The sequence below is a fragment of the Tinamus guttatus genome, unplaced genomic scaffold, assembly GCF_059628265.1.
Source record: "Tinamus guttatus ecotype Peru unplaced genomic scaffold, ASM5962826v1 Tinamus_guttatus_pri_ptg000067l, whole genome shotgun sequence".
NCBI lineage: Eukaryota > Metazoa > Chordata > Aves > Tinamiformes > Tinamidae > Tinamus > Tinamus guttatus.
Genome location: NW_028288601.1, coordinates 1,061,449 through 1,084,851, shown reverse-complemented (window position 1 = coordinate 1,084,851; position 23,403 = coordinate 1,061,449). Strand labels below are relative to the sequence as shown.

Sequence of the window (23,403 nt, the reverse complement as noted above, 5' to 3'; positions counted from 1 at the left end):
CTCCTTTCTCAGTGGAGATAATCCAGTGAACCATATGAGAAAACTGTTTGAGCTCCCAGTTATTTGCCAAAGACTACGTGGAAACCACTAAAGCTTATTTTAAACTTAGAGCCATACCTGTAGTGAGGAAGCTAGATGCAGTAAGCTATTGCCCTATATAGCCCTCTCTGGAATGCAGTTTAATTTATGTATTTTATTTGCTGTATTAATTAGATTTGTCTGTCTATACTTAAACTATTACTAATCAGTTATGGCATTTTTTCTATGCTTTGAATCAGAATCATATTCTCTACGCAGAGAGTTCTTTTCTCTGTTATCACTCTTATTTTGGTAACCAAAGGATTGGAGCAATTTAAATACGTGCAGCCATTCTCCTCACTTCTCTCTCTGCCTGTTCATCTTCTGCAATATTTGAATATGCATGTTCATGGAAAATGTATAATTTCTTCCCGTCACTGACTGGGTTGATTTAATTTGTTTCAAGCAAGGCAGTTATATACAAAAGACTGTTCTCTGCTGGAGCGGTGCTTTTGGTGAAATGAATTCTAATCTCATCTAGTGTAACTCATAAATGTGATTTGATTTGGTTTGCCAAGTTGTATGCAATCCAATAATATGTTCTTTTTCAGTGTTATCAGTGGTCAAGTTTGGTCCAATTATGTCAGAAATGGTTGGTTCTGTGTGGCTTCCTTGCACTACAGTAGTATTAATTCGCATTCCAGAAAAAGTTTTATATCTGTCCTGCATGAATAGAGATATATTTGTCTCTAGAATAAAAGGTTGCCTTGTCTAAGCTAACACCATCTCTGTTAAGTGAATAGTCAAATTTGCAAAAACTAAATACAATCGCCAGTAAATGATACAGCATCTGTCTATGCATTTCAGTGGCACCCATCATTTTTGCATGTAGGTGCTGAAATAATGAATACCCACATAGGCAGTGTGTAGCTTGCTCAAGGTTCTCTTTTAATCAGAAAAGCAGAAAAGCAGTTATCAATTCTGGGACAGTTAATGCAAGAGGAACAATCAGGGTGGAGGGATAGTGTGCTAGCCACAGGAGTGTCATCACTGAGGAGCCCCTGGCAGCCCTCTGACTGCTCCCTCTTCTCTGCTCCCATATTCAGCCGGGACTGCCCCTGACATGGAGATTGTCATCACAGGACCAGGTCTAAGATCTTGTGTTCAGCGTTCACATGCTCCATTAAGTAGGAACAACTGAAGAAGAGGGAAGGCCTTTATAAACATATAGCAATACCTAAAGGAAAGGGAGGGGTTTTGATTCTTACGTTTTTGTTGATGAAATAGTCTAAGATAGAAACCAAGTAATTTGATAAATGAATTTGCATGCAGTTAAAAATGAATATCTTAAGAAGGTATAGAAGCAGTTCAACATAGGCATCGAATAAATTGGTCATAATAGAATCTTTCCTCAGAAAACTCCAGTCTAAGTAATTGGAAAAACTTTTTAAATTTTTGTTCTTTCCCAATCAATAGCTGACTAATATACAAACCCAGTCTACACTGGTGGCCCACATTCTCTCCACAGTTCTTTGAGACATGTGCCCCTCCAATAGGCAGCTTATCCAGACTGTGTTAGACATGCGTCTTATTTTGGAGCAAATTGCTTTTGGAAAGTGCTTGATGGATGATAAAAGGAGTCTGAGCCACAAAGTTAGGATTAACTTAGGATAGCTGAAGCAAAGTGAGTTGTATGCCATGTAAATAGTATGCAGTGGTATGGGCAGCTAAAGTGAATGTAAAAAACTGCAACAATACTGGAGAGTTTTCAGTCTAAGACCTTAGCACAAGCTTTTACCAGAAGATTACTCCCTGTGAAGCACTCCTATATCTTAAAAGGGGCTTCTAACACATACACACATATACATGCACGTACACGTTCATGTTTATAGTGGTCTTCGAGAATCTGCATAAGCAGCTGACGGACTTGCTTTGAATAAGAATCTATTTCATGATTTCAAGTTTCTGAATGTGCTAGAAATAATCAAGGACTGATCATAGATAGTAAAATATCAAATAGAGGTATCAAGCAAATTCCACAGAGACCACTATTGGAACCAGTGCTAGCTATAACTCATTTACAGGGCTATGTAAATTGAACATTAATCAGATTTTCAGAGAATAAAAATGATGAGGGATTGCAAATGCACTGGAGGGTAGAAAATACAGAATGATCTACGGAGTCTAGTGACATGTGCAAACAACAGTGGGATAAGATTTAATTTAGATAGATGCAAAGTAATTTCGGCTTGGGAGCGACGATACCAAGATGAAGAAATAAATACGTTATTATAAAGAGCAGTATTGTGGTAAAGGTCATTGGGTGATAATAGATGACAAATTTAAGGACATGGATGAAGTGTGATGATGTTGCAAATAAATACATTTGATATTTGTTTAAAGATGCACAGGAGAAAGGTCTAAGAATGGGCAGACAAAGCAGTAATTGTGCTTCTCCTTCTCTCCCCACTGTCACACTATATCTCCTTGAAGAAGGAAATGCATGGGAGAAAAGTTAAAATAAATAGCAAGTAATTCAATAGAGGATAATAAGAATATAGAAAAGCAGATAGGAGACCCATGGCTACAAAGAGAAATTGAGGCAATCGATGTACAGTTTATAGAAAAAATGAAAGAGGAGATGGAAATATTTATAATAGAACAGAGTCAAGGAATTATTCTGTATGTCACTTGAACATTGAAAAAGAAAAATTTCTTTTGACAACAAAAGGAAAAAAATAACCTGCCAACAACAAGGTTGATAAGCCAGTGGAACATTTGCTAAAAACTTCTTAGAGACCCCATCACCTAGACTGCAGGTGGTTAAGATGGCACATTTAATGAGTTCATTATATGAAAGATGATTGCAGGTTAGTGCTGAGAGTCAAAATGGGACCTAGGATGCCTGTGCATTCCATTCATCTCTGGTTCTGAGGATAAGAAATCAGAATACACCATTCGTATTTTCATTTCACAGCTGTAAAGCCCAAAGGAATCTGAATTCTTTCTTTGCCATTGTTATGGGTCTGAACACTGCGTCTATCAGCCGACTGTCTCAAACCTGGGAGGTAAGATGCATCTTTGTATCTTTTAGACCTTGTCAAAACTGTTTCTCGCACAGGTTGTATACTGGCAAATTACCTTTTCTTTCTAAATTTTGGCTTCTCATGGAAAGAGAGTACAGAAAAGGGGGGAGTACAGAAAATTTTATGTGACCTAAAACCTCAGATACATGACATGAAATAAAATATGTCCTGGTGGAAGGTTTAAATAAGAACAAAGCAAAGATATCTAACCTTCTTAAAAATCAAGTACATAATCCTAGCATTTTAAGCAGGTGTCAGAACAGAAGGTCTCATAATAGGAGTTCCAAATGAAGCTTACCTTAGTATGGAATAATTTCACTAAAAGTACAAAATAGGAAAATAAACCCTTACTAATTCCCCTTGATGAGCTCTTTACTAGCTGCTCATTTTGAGAAATGAAGTTAGGAAATGGGCTGTGAATAAGGAGTGTATTGGAAAACAGAACATAGAGATGAACTGCTCAAGAGGCAAACAGTTGCTGGACAGAGCATAGGATATTACAAGAAGGGTCCCTATGGGATCTTCTGTTTTTTTTTTTTTTTCAATCAAACTAAATTATTGAATAATAATATTTCCAAGCTTATTATATTTGCTGATAACCTCAAATCAGAGAAGGAGTGATTTAGTGTAATATGGAGGGAAAACGGACCTTTGGCCTTGGTACCCAACATTACAGGCAGGCAGTGACTCTGGCGCAGCAATTGACAAAGTGCTGCTGTGGCCTCCACAGTTAAAGATATTCTTGAACACAAACAGCTGAAAACAACTGGCACCAGGAGCTGAAAACAAGTGGCCATCAGGAGCTTACAAAGATACTTAAACACTGTCCAGATTCCCCTTAGTTGAATGGGACACGGAAATACCACAGCGTTGTCAGTAGCAGAGAGATAAGGGCACCAACTGTTTCTGTGGGAAGGAGCTTACAGAGGCACAGATAGGCAAGGATCAGCTATTATGAAATAAATCAAAACTCTTCAGAGGAAAAATATGTGCTTGAGGTTAACTATACAGAAAGCAGGGTCTGTCCTGCTTCTGAAATGCCTTGTCTACCTGCGACCATTTGCCCTTGCCTGATCTTATGAATTGCCTCCGTCCCTTTTCTTTGGGCCTTGGTAGGAATGTGGAAGAGAACTAAGTATTTTATTGGAGGTCCCTGGTAGCTCTTGCGTAGATCTCCTGCCCAGAAATAACCCAGAGCTCCCCTCAGTGGTGAGAGCTCTCCAAATACCATGCTTCCCTGTTGAATTTTGCTCAGGAAGAACAGACTATATTATTTATCTGAACAAGGAATGTCTGCCTACACACTGCATAAATATATCTAGTTTCTGTGTGTAAAGTGTTTATGAAGTCAAACTTCCATTTTTTTTTATTTATTTATAAAACTTTACTGGAAATTTCAAAAGCAGAGGGTTATTTGCATTAGTGATGTGACTTCTAGAAGGTAGAGCAATGTGTATAAATTAATTATAAGTACTTACACGTGTAAACAAAGTCACCAAAATTTAAAGAACCATTTAGGCACTAAACTAGGCACTTGATTTGTTAAATGAGTTGCATACACCCAAGCACATCTGCTTTCTTTTCCTGATTGGAGAAATTAAAAATGTACAATCGCAATTCCTATATGTCATTACTTTAGCATTTTAATCATACAACACATCCATATACTGAATCTGAATCTCCTTTATCTTGGTGGTTTCACAGTGACTGTGATCATCTAAGGACATAGGTGAGGCAGGCTTTGCAGTAAGAAGGAATGCTAGACTAACTAGTATAATTAAAAAGAATAGACAAGCTTTCAGGCCTGCATGCCCCTCTTAAGTCTGAAATACCAGCAGGAAAATTCAAAGTGAAGAGTATTCTCTGAGTATATAATTCTCTGAATATAGTGAGATGAATCCCTTAAAGCATCTGCCGGAGCAGAGTAATGCCTGCAAGTGTTAGTGTACTGAGAAGGGAGGAAGAAGGTCAGTTTGCATGGGCTTCCTTGGGAGGTGTTTTGTGAACCATCCTGTGGGATTAGAATGAGATCCTGGAGATACTGTGGTCGTTTTGTAAGGAAAGTTCTCTCTGCTGTGGCATCCTCTGCGCACTGGTGGGAGGAGGTAGAGCAATGACAGTATTGTACCTCTTGATTTCTAAAACCAGCAGTTTAGGGAAGGAATGATTGCAAGAAATGATTTAACTGGAGTATGTTTACAACATCTACAACATCCTCAGCCTGTGTTACTATTTCTAACCTAATAAAGACACTGAAATAAATGTGGTAGACATGGAAGTTAGGAAAGGAAATAAAACAGCTGCTAACAGGCAGTTTCGTAAGGGACTGTGTGCGTGCGGGATCCCAGGAGGCAGCTGCGTAGTCAGATGTGTTGGCGTTGCTGCACTGAACATGGTCTCTAATGAGGACTTGGGGAACACAGGTTAACTCCCAGAGCAAGCGGCCTGGTGATACTGCCAATAGGCACGTTGCACATGACAGTCTCATGGGGGAAAAAACCTTCAATATTTTCCTGTTGGGGCTTGTTTTTTAATCTTTTTTTTTTCTGCTTTTTCCTACTTCAGAAAATTCCAGGGAAATTCAAGAAACTTTTCAGTGAGCTGGAGAGTTTAACAGTAAGTACAGCGTTGATAGCAGCAGAGAACAGCTTGCCTTCTTTTGACTTACCTTCTTTTTGACTTATTTTGAAACTGCCCATCATTGTCTCAAACTGGAAGTTCTTCATGTCAGATTAGTGCTCTCCTATAGGCCACACAGCCCTCCTGAGATCAGAGGTGCTCTCCAAAAACGAAAAATAAAAGGTAGTCTTCCTGACGGCTAGAGGAAGGTTAAGAGAAAAGCAAATTTATTGTCTGTTCCCCAGCATCCGTTTGGAAACAGTTCTGTTGCTGCGAGGGTTAATCTTTTGCTATCCGCAGAAATGTGCTGCAGATCAGGAGAAAATGAGGACAGCTGAAGGTTAAAAAAAAATCAAACTCAGAGGCTAGGGGTCTTTGTCACCATTATCAAAGCTGAATAAACAAGTGTTTCCTGCGGCTGTCATGGAACTGTACATGTGGTGAGATCACTGTCTATTGCAAGGGACATAAAAATCCATCCTTTAACAGTTGTCATGCTTTTACACTGATGCATTAGCATGTTTTCATTCATAATTTAGCATGTTTTCCAGACTGTGCATGAGCTTGTGTACAAAAACACATTTATAGAGCAAAATGAGATTAGTTTTTGAATTACTTGCACAACACCACTGAGCAATATTCCCTAATTTTATTTTGAAAATGTCTCATATATGGTATGTTGTTCTAAGAGCTTTTTAAAGAAATTCACTGACAGGACGTTTTGGGATGCAGTTGGTGCTAGCAAGTAAGCTGAAGAGATTTTCCTAACAGAAATTGTGTGGGAAAATTTCAGAGCACTTAAAGAGCGAGCGAATCCTCCTGCAGTTTACTCCAATTTTAGAACTGTTTCGCTCAGAGGAATGTAACAGCTTTTGTTTCTTCCATTGTTTACATTTCCTGTTCAGTTAGTAAGTCACCTACCTTGCAAAACTGCTATCTACCTCATTTCCTGAGGAAACCTTTTATATCTAAATCATGTTCAAATCATAAGCCCATAATGGATTTAGAATTGCTCCTTTTACAGCCTATTGATTTTTCTCTCTCTTCCCCAAATGGTTTTGTAGGATCCTTCTCTGAATCACAAAGCCTACAGAGATGCATTCAAGAAAATGAAATCTCCAAAAATTCCTTTCATGCCCTTACTTCTGAAAGGTAATGTTAATGCTTTTCTGCTCTTTGCCATGCCAGTGCCCATATAGAAATTTGCAATGATTAGTTATGATAAGTATAAAATGATTTTTTTCCTTCAAGTGGTCTTATGATTTGTGCCACGGATGTAATGATATGTGTAGGACAGCACTAGCTCTAGACAATAATAAACAGCTGCCTTTTGAAAACAGGGATGATGGCATTTTTCATTCAGATTTTTAAACTTTAGCACTTTTCCTGATACCTAAAGATAGTGCAGTATGCCCTTGCTTTGATTACATGCTTTTCAGGCTAGAAGAGCCTGTGCCTGGCAGCTCACAAATCTCTGAGCAGAGCCATCTGGTTGTGCTTGGTACATACAAACAAACAGCACTAGAATTGCTGCGAGATACTGGGGTGCTCGCCCTGCCTTAAAGGAATAAAATTAACTGGTACTCTAATGAAAACAGAATCTGCCCCTGCTGTCTGTTCCGAGTGGAGAGAATTTTCATGACCTTCTCTTAGAAGTCTGAAAAATAATAGAACTGCTAGCTTAACATAGTGAATTAGGCAGATAATTAAGTGGCAGGTATTTCGAAGATCTCATTATCTTTGATTCATTAATTATTAATAATCTCGTCTTTGAACCAGACAAGTTCATATGATATTCCTTTCTTCCAAAAGTATTCTCTTCAGGCTGTTTAGTCTAACTTGTTACTGTTGCAAGTTTAAAATGAAGAGCTAGTTCTCCAAAGAAGTCAGTGGCAGTTCAGGAGCCATAAGGCACTTCCCCTCTTTACTCACATCAAAAGAGCTTGCTTTAAGAAGTCAGATGGGTGTAATGATCAAGGTTTCAAAATGACTGTTTTTAGGTGTCAATTGAGTATCTCATCTGCAAACAAAGAGGGGAAATATATATAGCTTGTTAACTATGTTGTTTGCACAGCAGTGCAGTATTGTGTATAGGAACATGCACGTAAGCAACATTCATTCAGCATGACCTCAGGTCTCTGAAATGTATTGGAGAGACTGAGGAGGCTTGCAAAAAAAGAGTAAGCCTGTTCATTACAGAATGATCCATAAGGAGGCATTGCCAAGGTTGGTAATACCCATTGTACTGAACATCACTTTTACAGGGTGTTGACTCTATTCTGTACCTGATGTGTTTTAACTAATATTATTTAGAAGACCAGTAAAATAAACATTAATAACATAGAAATCATTAATAACTCAACATGACTGAATTTCAACACAAGAGGAACAAAAGTAGTTTCTGGAAAAAAAAAACCAGAAAATCTGTAAAAACCTTTTTTTTCTGATTGTCAGGCACAACTTTTGCAAATCAGAGAGACTTTTTCAAATATTTGATAAAACGCAGCTTTGTCCCCTTACAACGTAGCTCAGATGCAATTTTCTGCTCCACTGAACTTATCTAAACTCTTGGCTGTTGGCCGCAGAGCAAATTTCTGTTCTTTTTCCCTCAGAGATATGCATGGCAGTCATGGACCTAACTGCCTGGAAATTTCTGTTTTTGGTAGAAGTTCTTCATTAGAAGTGACAGAGTTTTTTAAACTGCCTTAATATTTTCCCCTGGGTGTGTGTGTGCATTTACACATACACCCATCAGTGTGCATGCATGTGCATACAGCCATGAGGGACAAGTTCTGCCTGTCACTCAGCTCCTGAAGCCGTGTCCTTTCTTCAGCCTTGTGACATGCCCCAGAGCAGCCCAAGGCAAGAGATCAGGCCAGTCCCGCTCCCTGATGCTCCCTGATTTGGCCTTGGGTCGCAGGAGGACCCCGTGGGCAGGGAGGTGCTGCAGACATCCTCGAGGATCCCTGTGCATGTCCGACTTGCCAGGGGTGCCAGCAGGGCTCACCCCTAATGCGGCCTATCGATTGCCAGCCCTGAGGTCCCACCAGCCTGTTAAGCCGTTAACATTTCCATTTGGAGCAATTACAAAATGCCCTTCAGGCACAGGGCGAATCTGTGAAACAAAAGGAAATAAATGGGCTTGGCTGGTTTTGCCCGCTCTGCAGGGAAAGGAGGGAATGGCAAGTGAGCCCCTGGCATTGGTTGCAGGCTCCTAGGCCAAAAATCCCCAGGAACAAGTGCTCTTCATAGCCTCACTGCAAGTGACAGGAATAAGTTTCTGGGATGTCCTAGTGATGACTCCAGCACAAATGCTGAGATAGGAGGTGGGTGGCTGTGTCTCAAGGTAGTACCTCAGCCAAGAGAGAGTCATTGCCCACTTTGCTGAGTGCCGTTTGCCATTTGCAAATTCTCTCCAGTAGTGCTGGGCATTTGGGCTTCTTAGGGCTCCCCTAGCCCTAATGCTTATTCCAAGGCTACAGGTCCATGGCCAGCTCCCCAAGGGGTAGAGAGACAAGATGCTGTGCAAAAGCCCATCTCGCTATTGATGTTTAATATGTATCCAAGCAACAAAGTCATAAAAATAATTGTTTTTCCTTTATTTTTTAGATGTTACATTCATCCATGAAGGAAATAAAACTTTTCTGGATAACCTTGTTAACTTTGAAAAGCTGGTATGTTCATTTTGTCTTTCAATTTTTTTTGAGAAATCCATGTTCTCTTCTTCCCCTTCACTCCTTATCCTAGAAGACTAAATGGTTTTCTTTAGGCTGAATCAGGAAGAATTAAACTGAAGTAAACTCTGCTTCAAATAGCAGATAGGATAAACAGATAAGAGTTCAATTCTTCCCCATCCCTTCCTCTGCTCCTCTTCCTGCTCATTCCTTCTTCCCCTACTTCTATGTAAAATGGTTACGTGAGGGGTAGCCAACATCAGTTGGTAGCCCTCCATTTGGTTTTGTCCTGACTTAAAACTTGCCGTTGGTATACTAATCCCAGAGATATTACATGAAAATAAAAGTTATGATCTGAAATGATTAAAAAAATCCTGAACTGTAAATTAAACTGACTATAAATATCACTGTTCCAACCTTTATGTAGGGAGCACTTACTGACATTGTATCTTTGGCAATGTCTGCTGTAGACATGGTTAACATTATGTGACATCTACTCTGGCATGATATTACTGAGAGAAGTGATGTTTTTCTTCAAATTTGCATTATTTAATTTTTGTTAGTGTTTTTGTAGTACGTAGTATATATATCTAAGCAGTTTGGGGATGGAGAAACTGTGATTTTGTTGATTTGGCTTATTTATTCAAGAAACCATAGTGCTCTCCTGATTGCTGAAGATGTGTTGTGGGACTGTTAGTCCAAATGGTTGTTCCTTATATGTTGTTCCTGACTGTTTTCTCCATGTGCCTAACCGGATTCCAGAATGAACATTAAAACATGGAGTTTTATATGAATCTACTATTGAACTTCAATTTCACATCCTCTCATAGTGCATATTCTCTTTCAACTTAAAAGCAGATGTAGACTTTAACTTCTGAACCATTGATATTCTCTTTTAGTATTTTCTTTAAGATTCCTATATGTTTTCTTGTGGTACAAGATCAGTGATTTACATCTAATAAAGGTTTTTTTTTGTCCCAAGTCTGTTAACTGCTTCACCTTTAGTGTCTACGTAGAATTCATTACCTCTTGGAGGTACATCTAATTAATGTGTAAATTAACCAGCCTTTGATGCATGGTAATTGTTACTAAAGTTTCCCCACTGGCCCATATATTAATTTAGTGAATATGTGGGGTCTGATTCGTATTCCAGTTTTAGTCAAACTTTGTGAGTTTGTTCATTGTTCAATCACAAGTGGATTTGAAATATGCTGGGCTTGCTTGGTAAGATTTCCTGTCTGTGCTGTCAGCATTGCATCTCCAAAGGCAGTGTGGGCTTTGCTAACTGACTTCAGTGAGCAGCATTTCACCCTTTCCATGCAATTAGATAATGGGTGGTTAAAATGGGGGAGAGCATCTGAGATGATGGTGATGAGGTGAGGGTTGTTCTGACGGACCCTTTCTCCAAATTATAGCTCCAGGTAGCTTTCTGGAGCCCTGCGTATATGAATTCAAGCAGCAGTGAAAATCAGTGGGAGGCTTAGAAGAGATTTAAATGTAAGAGTGTAGAAGTAATATTTTACTGGTTCGTGTGTGTGCTAAGCATGGACATAAAAACAAGATATATCACACATTGCCCATTCATACGTCAGATCATGTTGCTTTTCTCATTTTAAGGGCTTTGCCCCAAGGAAGTGGGTCTTTGGTGTTTATACAGTACTGAGCACTTTCTGATTGCTGTTCAGAAAAATTAGGATTGACACTGAGTCCTGCTTGCTTTGGATCAAGCCACTGAACCTTACCTGCAAATTTGCTGTGGAGGAAAAAGAAGAAAAGAATTATCTAGCAGAATTACAGTTTTGAGGAAGCACCTTACTCACTGTCACAAATGCAAAGTTTCTAATTGTGAATTTCAAAGCAAAGATGTTTTCTTACGTCTCCATTTGGATCAGTAGGATGAAGTATTTCATTCCTTCGTGAAGTGCCTGACTTGAAGAAGGACTTGTCAGCCTGAACCAGTGTTCTTTCTAGCTCTATCAGTCAGTTTACTGAAAGATATTATCTGCAATTCTGCAATTGCTGTTTCCTTTATAACCTTAGACCATTGTGGCCACAAGAATCTCACCCTAACTGAGCTTGCTTCAACATGATGTGATTGTAGTGAAGTCAAAGTTAATTCAAAATATAAAGAGGGAAATTTGCAAAGAAAAGGAAAAAATCAATTTTATCTAGATTTAGCGAAAGTTTAAGGGATTGCAGTAGCTATTTAGTAACTTAACTCCATACAGTAGTTATTTAGTATCTATTTAACTCCATATTGGATAAAATCTAGGCTATAATATTGTTAGATCAATATTTAGTATCATGCCCTTTTCCTCTGCTAAATATGAAGAAACAGTGAAAATTAGCTCTTATACTGTTGCATATCAAGATTTTTACCACGGTATTTACTAAGCTGCTTCAGTGAAGTGATTTTCTTAGTTTTTTTCCCCTCTAGTCAGCCATCACCCATGTCTTTAGCAACAGCATGTCTTTGCCACACTCCAGCAAACTCTTAATACAGGTCAATGGCCATTACCTCTACAAATAGGGCATTTTTACAGAATAGTCTCTCCTTCACTAAGAACTGTACATGCAGCTGAAGATTTTCAAAACACCTCCAAAATATCTGTGTAACTCCCAAACTTGATTTTGATATCATTAGTTAATGGAGTGCTAATGATCCTAGGTAGCTGGTAGGCTGAAAAGCTGCGAGAAATGTTCCTTGTTATTCATCACAATAATGTTATGCAAGCGCCCGTTAGAAAGTCAGAAAATAGCATTTCCTTTGCAGGTAAATTAGCTGATTTTCTGTATTACAGTTGTGTGAGAGCTGGAGAGCGGCAGAGTGAAGTGCCTAATTAGATTGCTAAAGAAGGGAGATTTGGGATTCAGCTCTAAGAGAGTTTTGCACAAAGAGGGTCTTCATCCTCAGGCATCAACTTCAAAAGCCAGTGTTGGATGTGTGGCCCCCACACTGAGCAACAAAGGAGAAACTGCAAAGAATGGCCCTGTGTGTCACTAGTGGGGTATCTCTTACTTCTAAAAGCCAAATTTGAGACAAGGGTTTCAGCTGGAAAGCATCCCGACAGCAGCAGCACTGGTGGAAGCTGTAGCACTCCCAGGGCTCACACCATTTACCATGAAATCTAGGACATCTTATTGGAACTTCATTATAATTAGTGCAAGAGAGAGACATCAGCACAAGAGATTGCATGATTTCATGGCAAATGAAGCACAGCAACTAACAAGAAAAATGATTTTGTGTCACTGGTGTTTGAAAAGAACACAAAGTCCTCATTAAACTTGTACTCTGTTTTTTTTTTCTTTTTTTTGTGATAAATTTTTCTGTGGACAAACCACTCTGGGTGTTGATGGATGAGCTGTTTTACATTATTCACATCTTAAACATACTCTACTCAAGACAGCTAATCTTTTCCACCTCTGATTATTTTTGAGGGAAATGTGAGGAAGAACTTCAGCTGTTGCCCTAAGATGCTGTATCATTGCTGCTCAGTGCAGTTTAAAGACTCCTCTTCACTGGTTGGGAAGGTCAATAAAACAAACAGAAAAAAATCATCAAGTATTGGCTCATGTGCGCATTTTCTTCCTAAATGCAACTTGCTGTTAAAATTAACTTGGGCTGAGTTTTGTTCTGTTTTCTTCAGGCAGGCAGCTCATGGGTGTAGCAGGGAGCAAATACCTTATTGTATTTGCACATGGATTTGTCCACATGATATAATATTCAGTGAAGTTTAATGTGTCATAAAAGGATTAAGTTATTCTCAGAATCATTCTGAAGAGGGAATGAGAGTAATATCTTTCTGTTAGTACTACCTTTTCCTAAAACAGTATACCCATAGCGTGGCCTTCTTTTGTACATGTCTGCAGCGATGTCAGAGTACTCTATAGCATTTAGCCTGTGGGCTGTTATTTTTGTGTGTTGGCATCACACTGCCAAAAAGACCTGGCTGGTACTGGGACCTGACTGTGCCAGGCACCCGTACAGCTATATGTAGAGGTGTAGCCTGTGCCACAAAGAGCTTACAGTCTAGTTAGACGAGGGAGATGGAAGAAGACATAGCAAAATATCCAACACCCAGGATAATGCATTAAAGCCAAGATATGAATCCAGAAGCTCTAAGTCAACTAGCTTTTTTTTTTCCAAAAGACTTCCCTACTGTAGATTTTCAGTTTAATGAAAATCACAGGAACAAAGTTAAGTAATTATATGACTGCTTTCCATGGGCTCCTACGGAGTTCTCATTTGGTCTATGTAATGTCAACAAGGGCCTTCTGGACTAACCCTGTTTCATTAAATGGTATCACTAAGCCTAAGAGCAAAATGGCCTTTCTGTCCATATCCCACTATCCTCATTTTTTACCTCATTACAGGGTTTTGTTGCTGTACAGTGTAAGGCAAAGAAAGGCTTTTTATGATTTTTTTTTAATTACAGAATCCATCTGAGATTTTTGCACTGACATTTTATGTTTTCTCTTTGCAGCATATGATTGCAGATACCGTTCGATCATTGAGACACTGCAGAAATAACCAGTTTGGTGAGTAGGCAGAATTTGCTACTTTTTTGTCTTTCTCCAGCCCTGACTTTTTGTCTTTTGTTTCTACTTTTTAGTTTTACTTCCTCAGTAAAACATAGTTGCTAATTATTTAAAAAGCCGGCAAAAGCAGGGAGTCATTGATGGAAGGTCAAAAGAGCAGTTTCAGCAGTTTTACTTTAAAAAACATTCATAGAAGCAGTTTCTAGATTTTCATAAAATTATTTTTCTTAAAAAATTATCATCTCTTCATAATGTTGGATAAGGTCAGTGCCAACTACACTTAAATGTAGTTTCTTACTTTCCCAGTTACAACTGAGTTACCTTAATCTCTTCTGCAAGTCCAAGAGTTATGGTAATAGATTCAAAACTGTCATAACATCCAGTAGCTGAGAGAGGGTGTTCATTACTCTGGCTTTTCTCTGAGTTCTACGAAGACCAAACAGATATTTATGTTTTGTTTGCTTTGTTGGGTTTGCTAAGGACATTTCACAAAACAGCAGAAGTCTGGAAGATACTAAGATTATATGAACTAAGGATCCTATGGAGCTGTTTTAAACACTAGAGACTCTATGCAGATATGTGCTTTTTTTTTGTTCCCCTTGCTTTTGATGCAGGAAGTGCTTTCTTTTCTATTTTACTAGACACGAGAGAATCCAATCCTTAGGAAATGTGCCAAAAGGCTCTAGCATTCTTTGTTCTGCTGTTCACAGAGGAGAAATCTTGTTTTTCTCCTCCTCTGCACGACCTGTGCTGCAAGGAGGTTAAGCACAGGAAGGGGACAAGCACAACACTGCTTTAAAAAGTAGTTAGAGGTTTTAAGCCAAACACACTAGCCATATCATTTACCGAGGTCGATAAAATCCCTTTTCCAAAAAGAACTTCAAAACTGTGTTGTAGCCTTAATGCAGAATCTTCATGGATTTAAAAAAAAAAAAAAGGAAGCTGAATTGTTCGGGGTTTTTTTTCTGGCTAGATTTTCAATAACTGTCAGCTGGATTTTTGACAAAAGAATAATAATAGCTTTGTGTACAAATACCTACACCTTGGAGAACAAGAGGTGCTGTTAGTAGCTCTGCTGAATGTTTGTTCTACATAGGATGGTCTTGTATACTTACCAGCTTTTTTTCTTTATAACAAAGGCTTCTTATTATTACAATTCTTTTGTTATTTATATGGAGAAAAGAGTATACGCACAGACTTATGCACTATATATGTAGATGTATGTGTGTGCATATATATATATACGTATATATATATGCACACATGTCTTCTTTTAAACCTGATACTGAAAGAATATTAATTGATCCAAATCGTATCTTTATAAGTTTGAATTTCTCTCTTATTTGGCATTTTAAATGGCAGTCTTGTTTCCTTTTAATGGTGTGGATTTTTACTGTTTATTTGCAAAGAAAAAAAAATCTTTCCACTCATTTTTGCTTTTTTTTAAAAGTAGTTTTGCAAGTGTTGCAACATAAATCCAAGGTTAATACCCGAGATTTATCATATAATATGGTAGTTTGAAGTAGATGATTGTTATTTTATCTTACCGCAGACTTGATTTATTGTGAAGCTGGCATTTTAAAAGCAGCTTATACAGATATCCCTGTAGGCAATATTTTTTTGTTAAATTTGTTTAGGCATGAAATGAATTCGCTGAATATTTATTGAGACTTTATGGACAGCTTCCTTTTCTAGTGGGCTTATTTTGTTATCAGGAATATGAATCTTTCTACTGTATCAACTCCCAGATTGGCCTAAGAGCAGCAGGCCTCTTAACTGTAGGAAAGAATTCAAACCAAATCAAATCAAGCAAGGAATATTATTATTGTTTATGAACTATATCATGTGTATTAAGTAAGCAGGGCCGAGTCTTTCTGGATTAGAAGCTGATTAGGTTGGCAAGTGAGGCTGAAATGCCTTTTTAATGGAAGTAATACTTTAATACATTAAATCCTGAAAACAAATAATAGCACTTCCAAAATCAGGCAAAGCAGCCTGAACAAATCACATAATTGAAGCTTTTGTAATTTCAGGTTTTAGTTAGAATGTAAATAATTCTCAGTACGCTCAGTACAGATGCCGCGAACTTACTCCCTAGCAAGTCTGACATTCTGACACATACTTATCACGTTATCTGATTCTCTGCCACGTCCCTGAGGTCAGACAAACACTTAGAAATCGCCCTCAAGAGTAGCTGCCCAGGAGCACCTTTAGCAGGGGCACAAAAAGTGGGCTGTATTGGCACCCTGTGTTACTTGCACAGCTTCAGATGGGACTCCTTACAAAGTAGGGTGGTCATGTCCTGAAAGACTTCTCCTTTAGCTGCAGTATATGGAAAAGTGGATGATAATGAAACAAGAGAGGGAGGGAGCATGCAGCTAGGCTCATTGGTTTAGGGATTTTTGCATTTTTTTTCTTTTCTTTTTAATTTATGGTAATGGCATTAAGAATTCCTTGAGGACATAGACTAAAACAGAGCTCTCCAACTGTGGATAGCCTGCCAGGCTTCTGCAGGCAACGTGTCTCTGTGTCTTCCCTGCCAGCTATACTGGGTCCCAATAGCAGTGAGCTTAGCTCTTCCACCTCCATTTCTGTGGGTGGCCAGCAATGCTGGGAGGCTTTGGGTTCCCACCGGTCAGAATTGGGCCTGGAGATGGTGGCACATCACAGCTGCTGCTGCAGCCACCCTTTGGTGTGTCTGCTCCACGGCTAATTCCTCCTGCCATGCACGCTCCCATGACACAGCAGCCTGACTGTCATCTCTCCTGCTAGATCAGAAATCAAAAGCATGACAGATCAAAGCCCAGGGACCTGTCAGAAGAGCTTTGAAGAGCTTTAGTATCCATCTGCTCTGCTGTCACCTTTCCCCTTCTCCCAAGGAAGTGATTCAAGGCCCTGCTGTCTTGTGTATTTGTGTTGAGATTGTTTAAAAGTTACGAGCCTGCTCAAGGCCTCTCTGTGCTGCCGGAGCAGCACAAAGGAAACGTTGAACCATTCTTACAAGGGACAAATTGTCCCAGCCCCTGGCAGGAGGAAACCGTCCGCGCAGGCACAGGCAGCCCTTGCCATCCCCTCAGAGCAGCGTCGCCTCCTATTTGCATTGTTCACCCTTTTTCCATGCCTAGCTGATACCTCAGGTGTTGTAGTTAAGTAGCAAGTCCTTTTGGTCACTGGCAGCCTTTTTTTGTGAGTTATGTGTCATTGGACACATTGGCACACCCAAGGCTTGCAGGTGTGATGCCAGTGCACAGAGCCCTGAAGTTGGCACGGCACAGCTGGCTCATCCCCTGTCTCCTCTCTTGCAGGCAATGAAGTTCCTTCAAAAGAGCATCATGAGCTGAAGCCATACGTCCATCACCTGCATGTCATCGACAACCAGCAAGCTCTGTTTGAGCTCTCCCACCGGATAGAGCCGCGAGCGTGAGCGTACGCAGCTTCATTTAATCTTGTAACTGCAGCACTTTGAATCCTGTGAATGTTTATGCTAAGCATGTTGCTTCCCTATATACGAAGAGTTTACTGAGTTTTATCAGTAGCTCCTGTGGCACACAGAGGAAAACTGATCAGAGCAAGAAAAGGAGCTCTTCACAACACTGCAGGGTGAGCCTGATGCCATCTCCACTTGTCACCGCAGCAGAAGAGAGCGGAGCAGCTGCCTTTGAGCTCGGGAGCTTAGTCTCTGTGAAAATATTGTTTGGTCCAGTGTAGCTTTCAGTGCAGATTCTGACAGTATTAGAGGGAAAGGAAGCACCATGTGGCCGCCACAAAACATTTCAGCAAGCAACATGCTGTGAAGGGATTCGCAGTTCACCACAGTACGCACCTCACTAATTCAAGGCTGCCAAAGTTTTGTTGCCAAAAATACTGTGCAATCCGTGCAGCTTTCCTGAGTCCAACAGAGCATCTTATTTGAGATAAGAGTGGACAACCACGAATGGGAGTATAAAAAGACAGTGCACCATATGAGACTCACTTGTGTGTCATAATTTGGAGGGCAGAAGTGAACAGTTCATGCTGTTATAGTCCCTTAAGAGTCTGCTTTATAAAACACACTATCAGAGCTAACCTACTTTTGTTGCAGTTTATGGACAGAATTGTTTGTATACTAAAACTTTTATTTTCTCCCTTTTCTCAGTACTAGCTCCTTCAGTTAACATGCTGTAAATTATTATAGCGGGAGCTGTTTTGGCCTCCTCCGTGTCTATTCAGGGGCAATGCCTATGTCCCTGTGTACCTAGTAACATCCTGGAAATACTCTGTTTTAACTTGCACGCACTTCTAGTTCTTAGGGAACAAGTGAGTGCATCTTACAGGCTCTCCGTGTCGTTACCCACGTACACACCAGGCTCTCAGTGTTACAGTCCCTTCAGTACCGCTGTCTCTCTCCCTCACCCGTCTCCTAGCCAGTTATCATGAGCTAAAAGTAGTACTTATGGGCATGTTCTGAGAGAGCATTTCTTAAATTGGCCCTTGAATACCCACCTCTTAGCATCCTGCCATCTTAGCTGTGGTCTTCAGCGCTAGGGAGTTACCCTGAAATACAGATTATTTTCAGATATGGTTATACCTGTAACAGTCACAGATAGTTTTAGATATTGCCACAGGCAATGTGCAGTGTGCTTCTCTGCTCTGTGCACCAACATACAGAAACGGTCCCTTTGCAGAGCAGGGAGGATGCGATGCCTTGCTTTCCTGTGTCTATTGTATATTTTCCACATCAGGAAGAATTCCAAGAAAATGCTCCCTTACTGAAAGGTGGGCCCCCTAAAGTAGCATGCTCTTTCATCGGTTTGTAAACTCTGGTGTAGGGAGATTTAAGAAACACAGCTTTAACAAATAGTCTGTCGGGAAATCTGTAGGATGCATTCAGTTTTCCCATCTGTGAAATATTGTATAGAACTACTGTAAAGGAAACAAATGTTTCAGAAATGTATTTGCTTGTACTTTGTTATTATCAAATACTATATGTTACTTTTTTTTTTTTTTTAGAAAAAAAAATCTTTTTACCCAGTAAAAAGAAAAACAAATAAACTCTTGCTGGCCATGGAGTAAAAATTTCCTATGTTCTTCTGTAGATGTGACTGCACATACTGTAAATAACTCCTTTTGTGCAAACAGACCGAAACTGTTCAGATCAGGATACTAGCTGGAGTGGACTGCTTTTTGCAGTGTAAGAACACAACCCACAAACAGTGCTTGTTTCTTGTTTTGCTGCCGTTCTTCCTCTGGCTACAGCACTCTCCGAATCCACCCTGCATTGCTGGGGCTGTTGGCTGGTTCTTGAGCTCCCCCTTGTGAAATCCTGTTTTCTGCAGCACAGCTTTCGGGAGCCTGAATGTAAACCTGACTGTGTGCTTTGGTTCATATGGAGTAACTTTATTCCACAGATTGTTCTGTTGAAATCTGTGGAGATAAGAGCATAGGAAGGTTTCCAGTGTAAGAAAATGGGCTTGACTCTCAGTTCCCTGCACTCGGTTCTGCAGTAGTTCTAGTAATTACAGCTGGTGCAGCAGCCAGAAAAAAATTTAAAAAGTGAATTGAAAAAAGAAGAAAATAGACTCCATGCTCAAGCTTTGATTTGAAAGTCTGCTAAAGCCAGCTTGAGGGCACCTCACTCTGCCAGTTCTGAACTACGTTGATGGGCCAACTGTGTTCCGGCACGCTCCAGGCCAGGGTAGGAATCAGCTCTCTGCAGCACTGTAACTAAATACTAACCCCGGTATGTCTACCCATGGCAGCTGGTATGAAGTCTGTTTGAAGGTACAAAGACAACCTTAACTCTGCAATCTGTGTCCTGGCTAATTGGACTGTTGTTTAAAACATTACAAACCAGTCTTCATAGTTGCCTTTGCTGTTTAGATACAACTTTCAGGTCTGAGGGGCCGACTTGGGTGCATGTGTTTCCACACTGAGAATGTGGATCTTTTAACTGGATTAACTGTATAATATAAAGGAAAAGCCTGAATCTTCAGTTCATGTGCCTAACAAATAAAGGCCTATCAGAGTCTTCATTTGACAGCCGAAGTATTGCAGAGCTGGACTTCAGGCTGGCGAGCAGACTGAAGATGTGACGTGTGGGAGGAAAGTTAGAAATAAACCCTGTGAAAGAGAAGGGAATGCTACAATGCCTCTCCCATGTTTACAACTGGCAATACTGTGGTTTTTAATTGTACTCCCCCCCGCAGCAGCACAATTGTGTTGCATAAGATAAAATCCATGAATCTCTTATATTCAGTCCACCACAGTCACACCCGGGGTTATATTTTCTGCATGTTTTCTTGAGTAGCTAGGAGGAGTAATGAGACAAAACAAAGTAGAAAGGTGGGTCACTCTATAGTGATTTGATGTGGGATTTTTCTGCATCAAATTTAGATGTTTCCATGTCACATCCTTTTGATTCCAGCCCCATCCTGAGATAGTACTAAATTCCATTTGCATGACAGTGGCAAAAAGAAAAAGTGTTACTAGATACAAAAAGACGTGCGCTGCTGTAAAAGTACAAAGATGTAAATACTAAACATTTTAGCGGAGAAATATTTATTTCCATAGCCTATTTATTGCCATCTTATTACACTGTTAAGAAATACTGGGATGAAGTCAATGAGCTGAGGTAGCAACACCTGCCTGTTATGTTCTCTCTGAGTGCCATAATGCTGTCATCTTGCATTAACAGTGATAAAAGAGAAAACCCCAAATTCTCAGGGACTGCAGCTAGTACTTATCCACCATTACGGGACCTGGTATGTATGAAATAGTCTGATTTACCAGAATCAATGTTGCCAATGTTTTCTTTTTCATATTTCATGCTTGTCTGCCTCTGTACATATTACTGTGTTGTGTATTTATGAGAGCTAGTAAGCAATAATTTATATGTCAAAATGGCCAAGCAATACAAGGTTAAAACTTGTAGAAGCAACTGTTACATTTATCTTGCATTTTTCAGTGTTTTTTAATATTGCTTTTCAAAATACAAAAACTACCTTAATGAACTCTGGGTTCTGTGCCTTCATGCCTATCACACTTGGTTATTGTTCCTACCTGGAATATTTTATGCTTGTCCTGCTTTCAGACATTCAATTCTGCCAAACCCGCACTGTTTGCAAGGTGGGTTCAGCCAGCAGGCACCTGGTTGGAGCCCGTTCTCCTTCAGAGACGCTCACCCACCTCTGCCTGGTTGGACTTGCTGATACCAACATGTGTTCCAGACAGAGTCAAAAGTGGAGGTGATGTTAACAGTGCCCTTGGCCGTGCCTTGTGACCATGGTAGAATCTTAGAGGGACATGGAACCACTACAAAAGTGCCTGTGGGAGAGGGGAGGGGTGTCTTCAGACCTCCAGAGTCTGTGTAGGAAGACGTGGTCCTCTTGGTGAGAAGAGCAAGTGCTTTTCTCTGAAACGGTGATCCTGCTGGCCTGGCATCCCCTCCCTCCTCTCAGGGCATCTGCAGCAGGCTGCACGCAGAGCCAGCCGGTGCTGTGTGAGAGCCAGCGACCGGCCAGCTGTGGTGTAAGAGAGCTGAAGCTCTCTGTCCTTCTACGCTTCCTATTGCAAACCCTGTGAACAACTAGCCCAAACCTGGCTACTTCTCAAATGCTTGGTACTTAGGGCAAATGTCCTCTAAGTGCATATCAAGCCTGCTCCACAAGGTGTTTGTGCTAGTGTAATTATTTGGGTAGAGTGAATTTCCACTGCCATAATTAACCCAATTAAACCAGTACAAGCCCAAATTGGTGAGACTATACTAATATTTAAACATACTTTCTGCTACAGCCGGGAGGGAAAGGGGCATCATCTTGATAGCCTTAGAATATTCCCTTTGTTCTGAAAGAAGCTGCTCTCCCTTTCCACAGCCACTTTTCCAAGGGAAATCCTCAGGCCAAAAAAATTCATCCTTATCTTCCTGTTGAGAAAACGCAACAGTCATGGAGAAACCAGGCAGGTAAGGCCCAGGAAAACTCATTTTGGAAGCAGAAAAGACCCATACAGGAGAGCTCATAAATCTAGCAGACAAGGAGGAAGCTTTGTGATCTGCTCATTGATGTGACTCAAAGCATCGGTATATTCAACTGCTTCAGTTGCTACCTTTTAGGGCGAAGGGAGTAGCACTGCTTTTGGACATCAGTAGGATTGATTCCTGTTGTGGACCTGTGGACCAGCTTTAGCAGTCAGCACAGTCTTGCTGTTCTAGTTTTCTTGCAGCGAAGTTTCAGCTGCCAGAGGTAAAGCAGTGCTGGAGGTGTTAGGACACAGTTAAGAAGAGAATCTTAGAGATGACAAACAGCCTTATTGTAAGCTGCAATGACCAGACGTAAGGAAATAAATTGTACTGCAAGTGATGACAGATCCTGCCACTGAGTCCTGCTGGAGTGTGGAGCCGCCTTCCCAGGGAAGCAGGTTAGATGGGAGCATTACTGAGTGTGGAGAAATGACAGCGACCGAACTTACCCCACTGACCTGGTGGGAAGAAGCCCTTGGGAGAGGGATCACCAGCTGGGAACAGATGGCGTGAAACACCACACTGCAAACAGCTGTGCTTTGCTGCCCAGGAATTCGCCAGAAAAGGTAAATAGGAATGACTGAGCCCTAGAAATGACAAAGAACGGGGGAGCAAACCCCAGATCAAGTGCTTGCTAAGTTATACTGGCTTTTGACAAATACTTGAGAGCTCTTGCTCTTCTTTTATAGTAGGAAAAACACTTGTCTTGTTGAAAGGTCAATAAACTGCTACTGAATCTGTGTGGGAGGGATTCCTGCTTTGGCTGGCCTCCAACAAACCATGCCCGGTAGTGGGAGATTAGTCAATAGTACTAACAAACTGTTCCTGAGGAATTCAGCTCAGTAGCTCCAGGTGATCATCCCTAAGCCATAAAACCTTTGAAAATACTTCTAGTGTTTGATTTTTTCAAGTTATGTCAAGCAGCTTGGAAAATATTCATCAAAACAAACCCTATTGTAAAGGTGTCTTTGCCCTTTCTTTCAAACAAACGCACAAAGTTACATTCCGCTTCTGTTGATTTTGGTTGGGTTTTAAAAAAATCCGGATGCACAAAGGCCAGTTTTTCTGTTGGGTCCTTGGCTACACTACAAAACTGAACTTACTGAATCCAGTTTCATACACCCCAAGGCAGCAAACTACTTTATTTGCTGCTGATGCCAGTCTTACGACAAGGCCAACATCTCCTTTCATGGTGCAGCTCCAGACAACAACCAGGCAGAGCTGCCAGATGCTGGGTACCTCATCATGATCCCAAGGTTGATAACTGTGTTATGGCTGATACCACAAGCATCAGACTCAGCTCAATGCTATGGATAGCTTCAGCTTATACTGCTTGTTAGAGGCCACCACTGAAGTCCAAGTAGAAGCCCATGTGATGGTAGGAGCTGCTAGAGAGGAACGGGAAGTCACTGGGAATGAACAGCTCCAAAATACCAACTCCTGGCAAGAAATAGCATACAAACCTTATGAA

General features: G+C 40.4%; 1 protein-coding gene across 1 annotated transcript in view; it reads left to right on the top strand.

Annotated features, from left to right (window-relative positions):
- RAPGEF5 (Rap guanine nucleotide exchange factor 5) overlaps nt 1-19,340 on the top strand; it is a 152,671-nt gene extending 133,331 nt beyond the window's left edge. The window contains exons 21-26 of the mRNA XM_088519690.1: nt 2,996-3,086; nt 5,670-5,720; nt 6,788-6,875; nt 9,333-9,397; nt 13,882-13,936; nt 17,242-19,340. Of these exons, the coding sequence (XP_088375816.1) occupies nt 2,996-3,086; nt 5,670-5,720; nt 6,788-6,875; nt 9,333-9,397; nt 13,882-13,936; nt 17,242-17,360 (469 nt within the window). The 3' untranslated portion in view covers nt 17,361-19,340. The remainder of the gene's footprint in view (nt 1-2,995; nt 3,087-5,669; nt 5,721-6,787; nt 6,876-9,332; nt 9,398-13,881; nt 13,937-17,241) is intronic.
- The last annotated feature ends 4,063 nt before the right edge of the window (nt 19,341-23,403 follow it).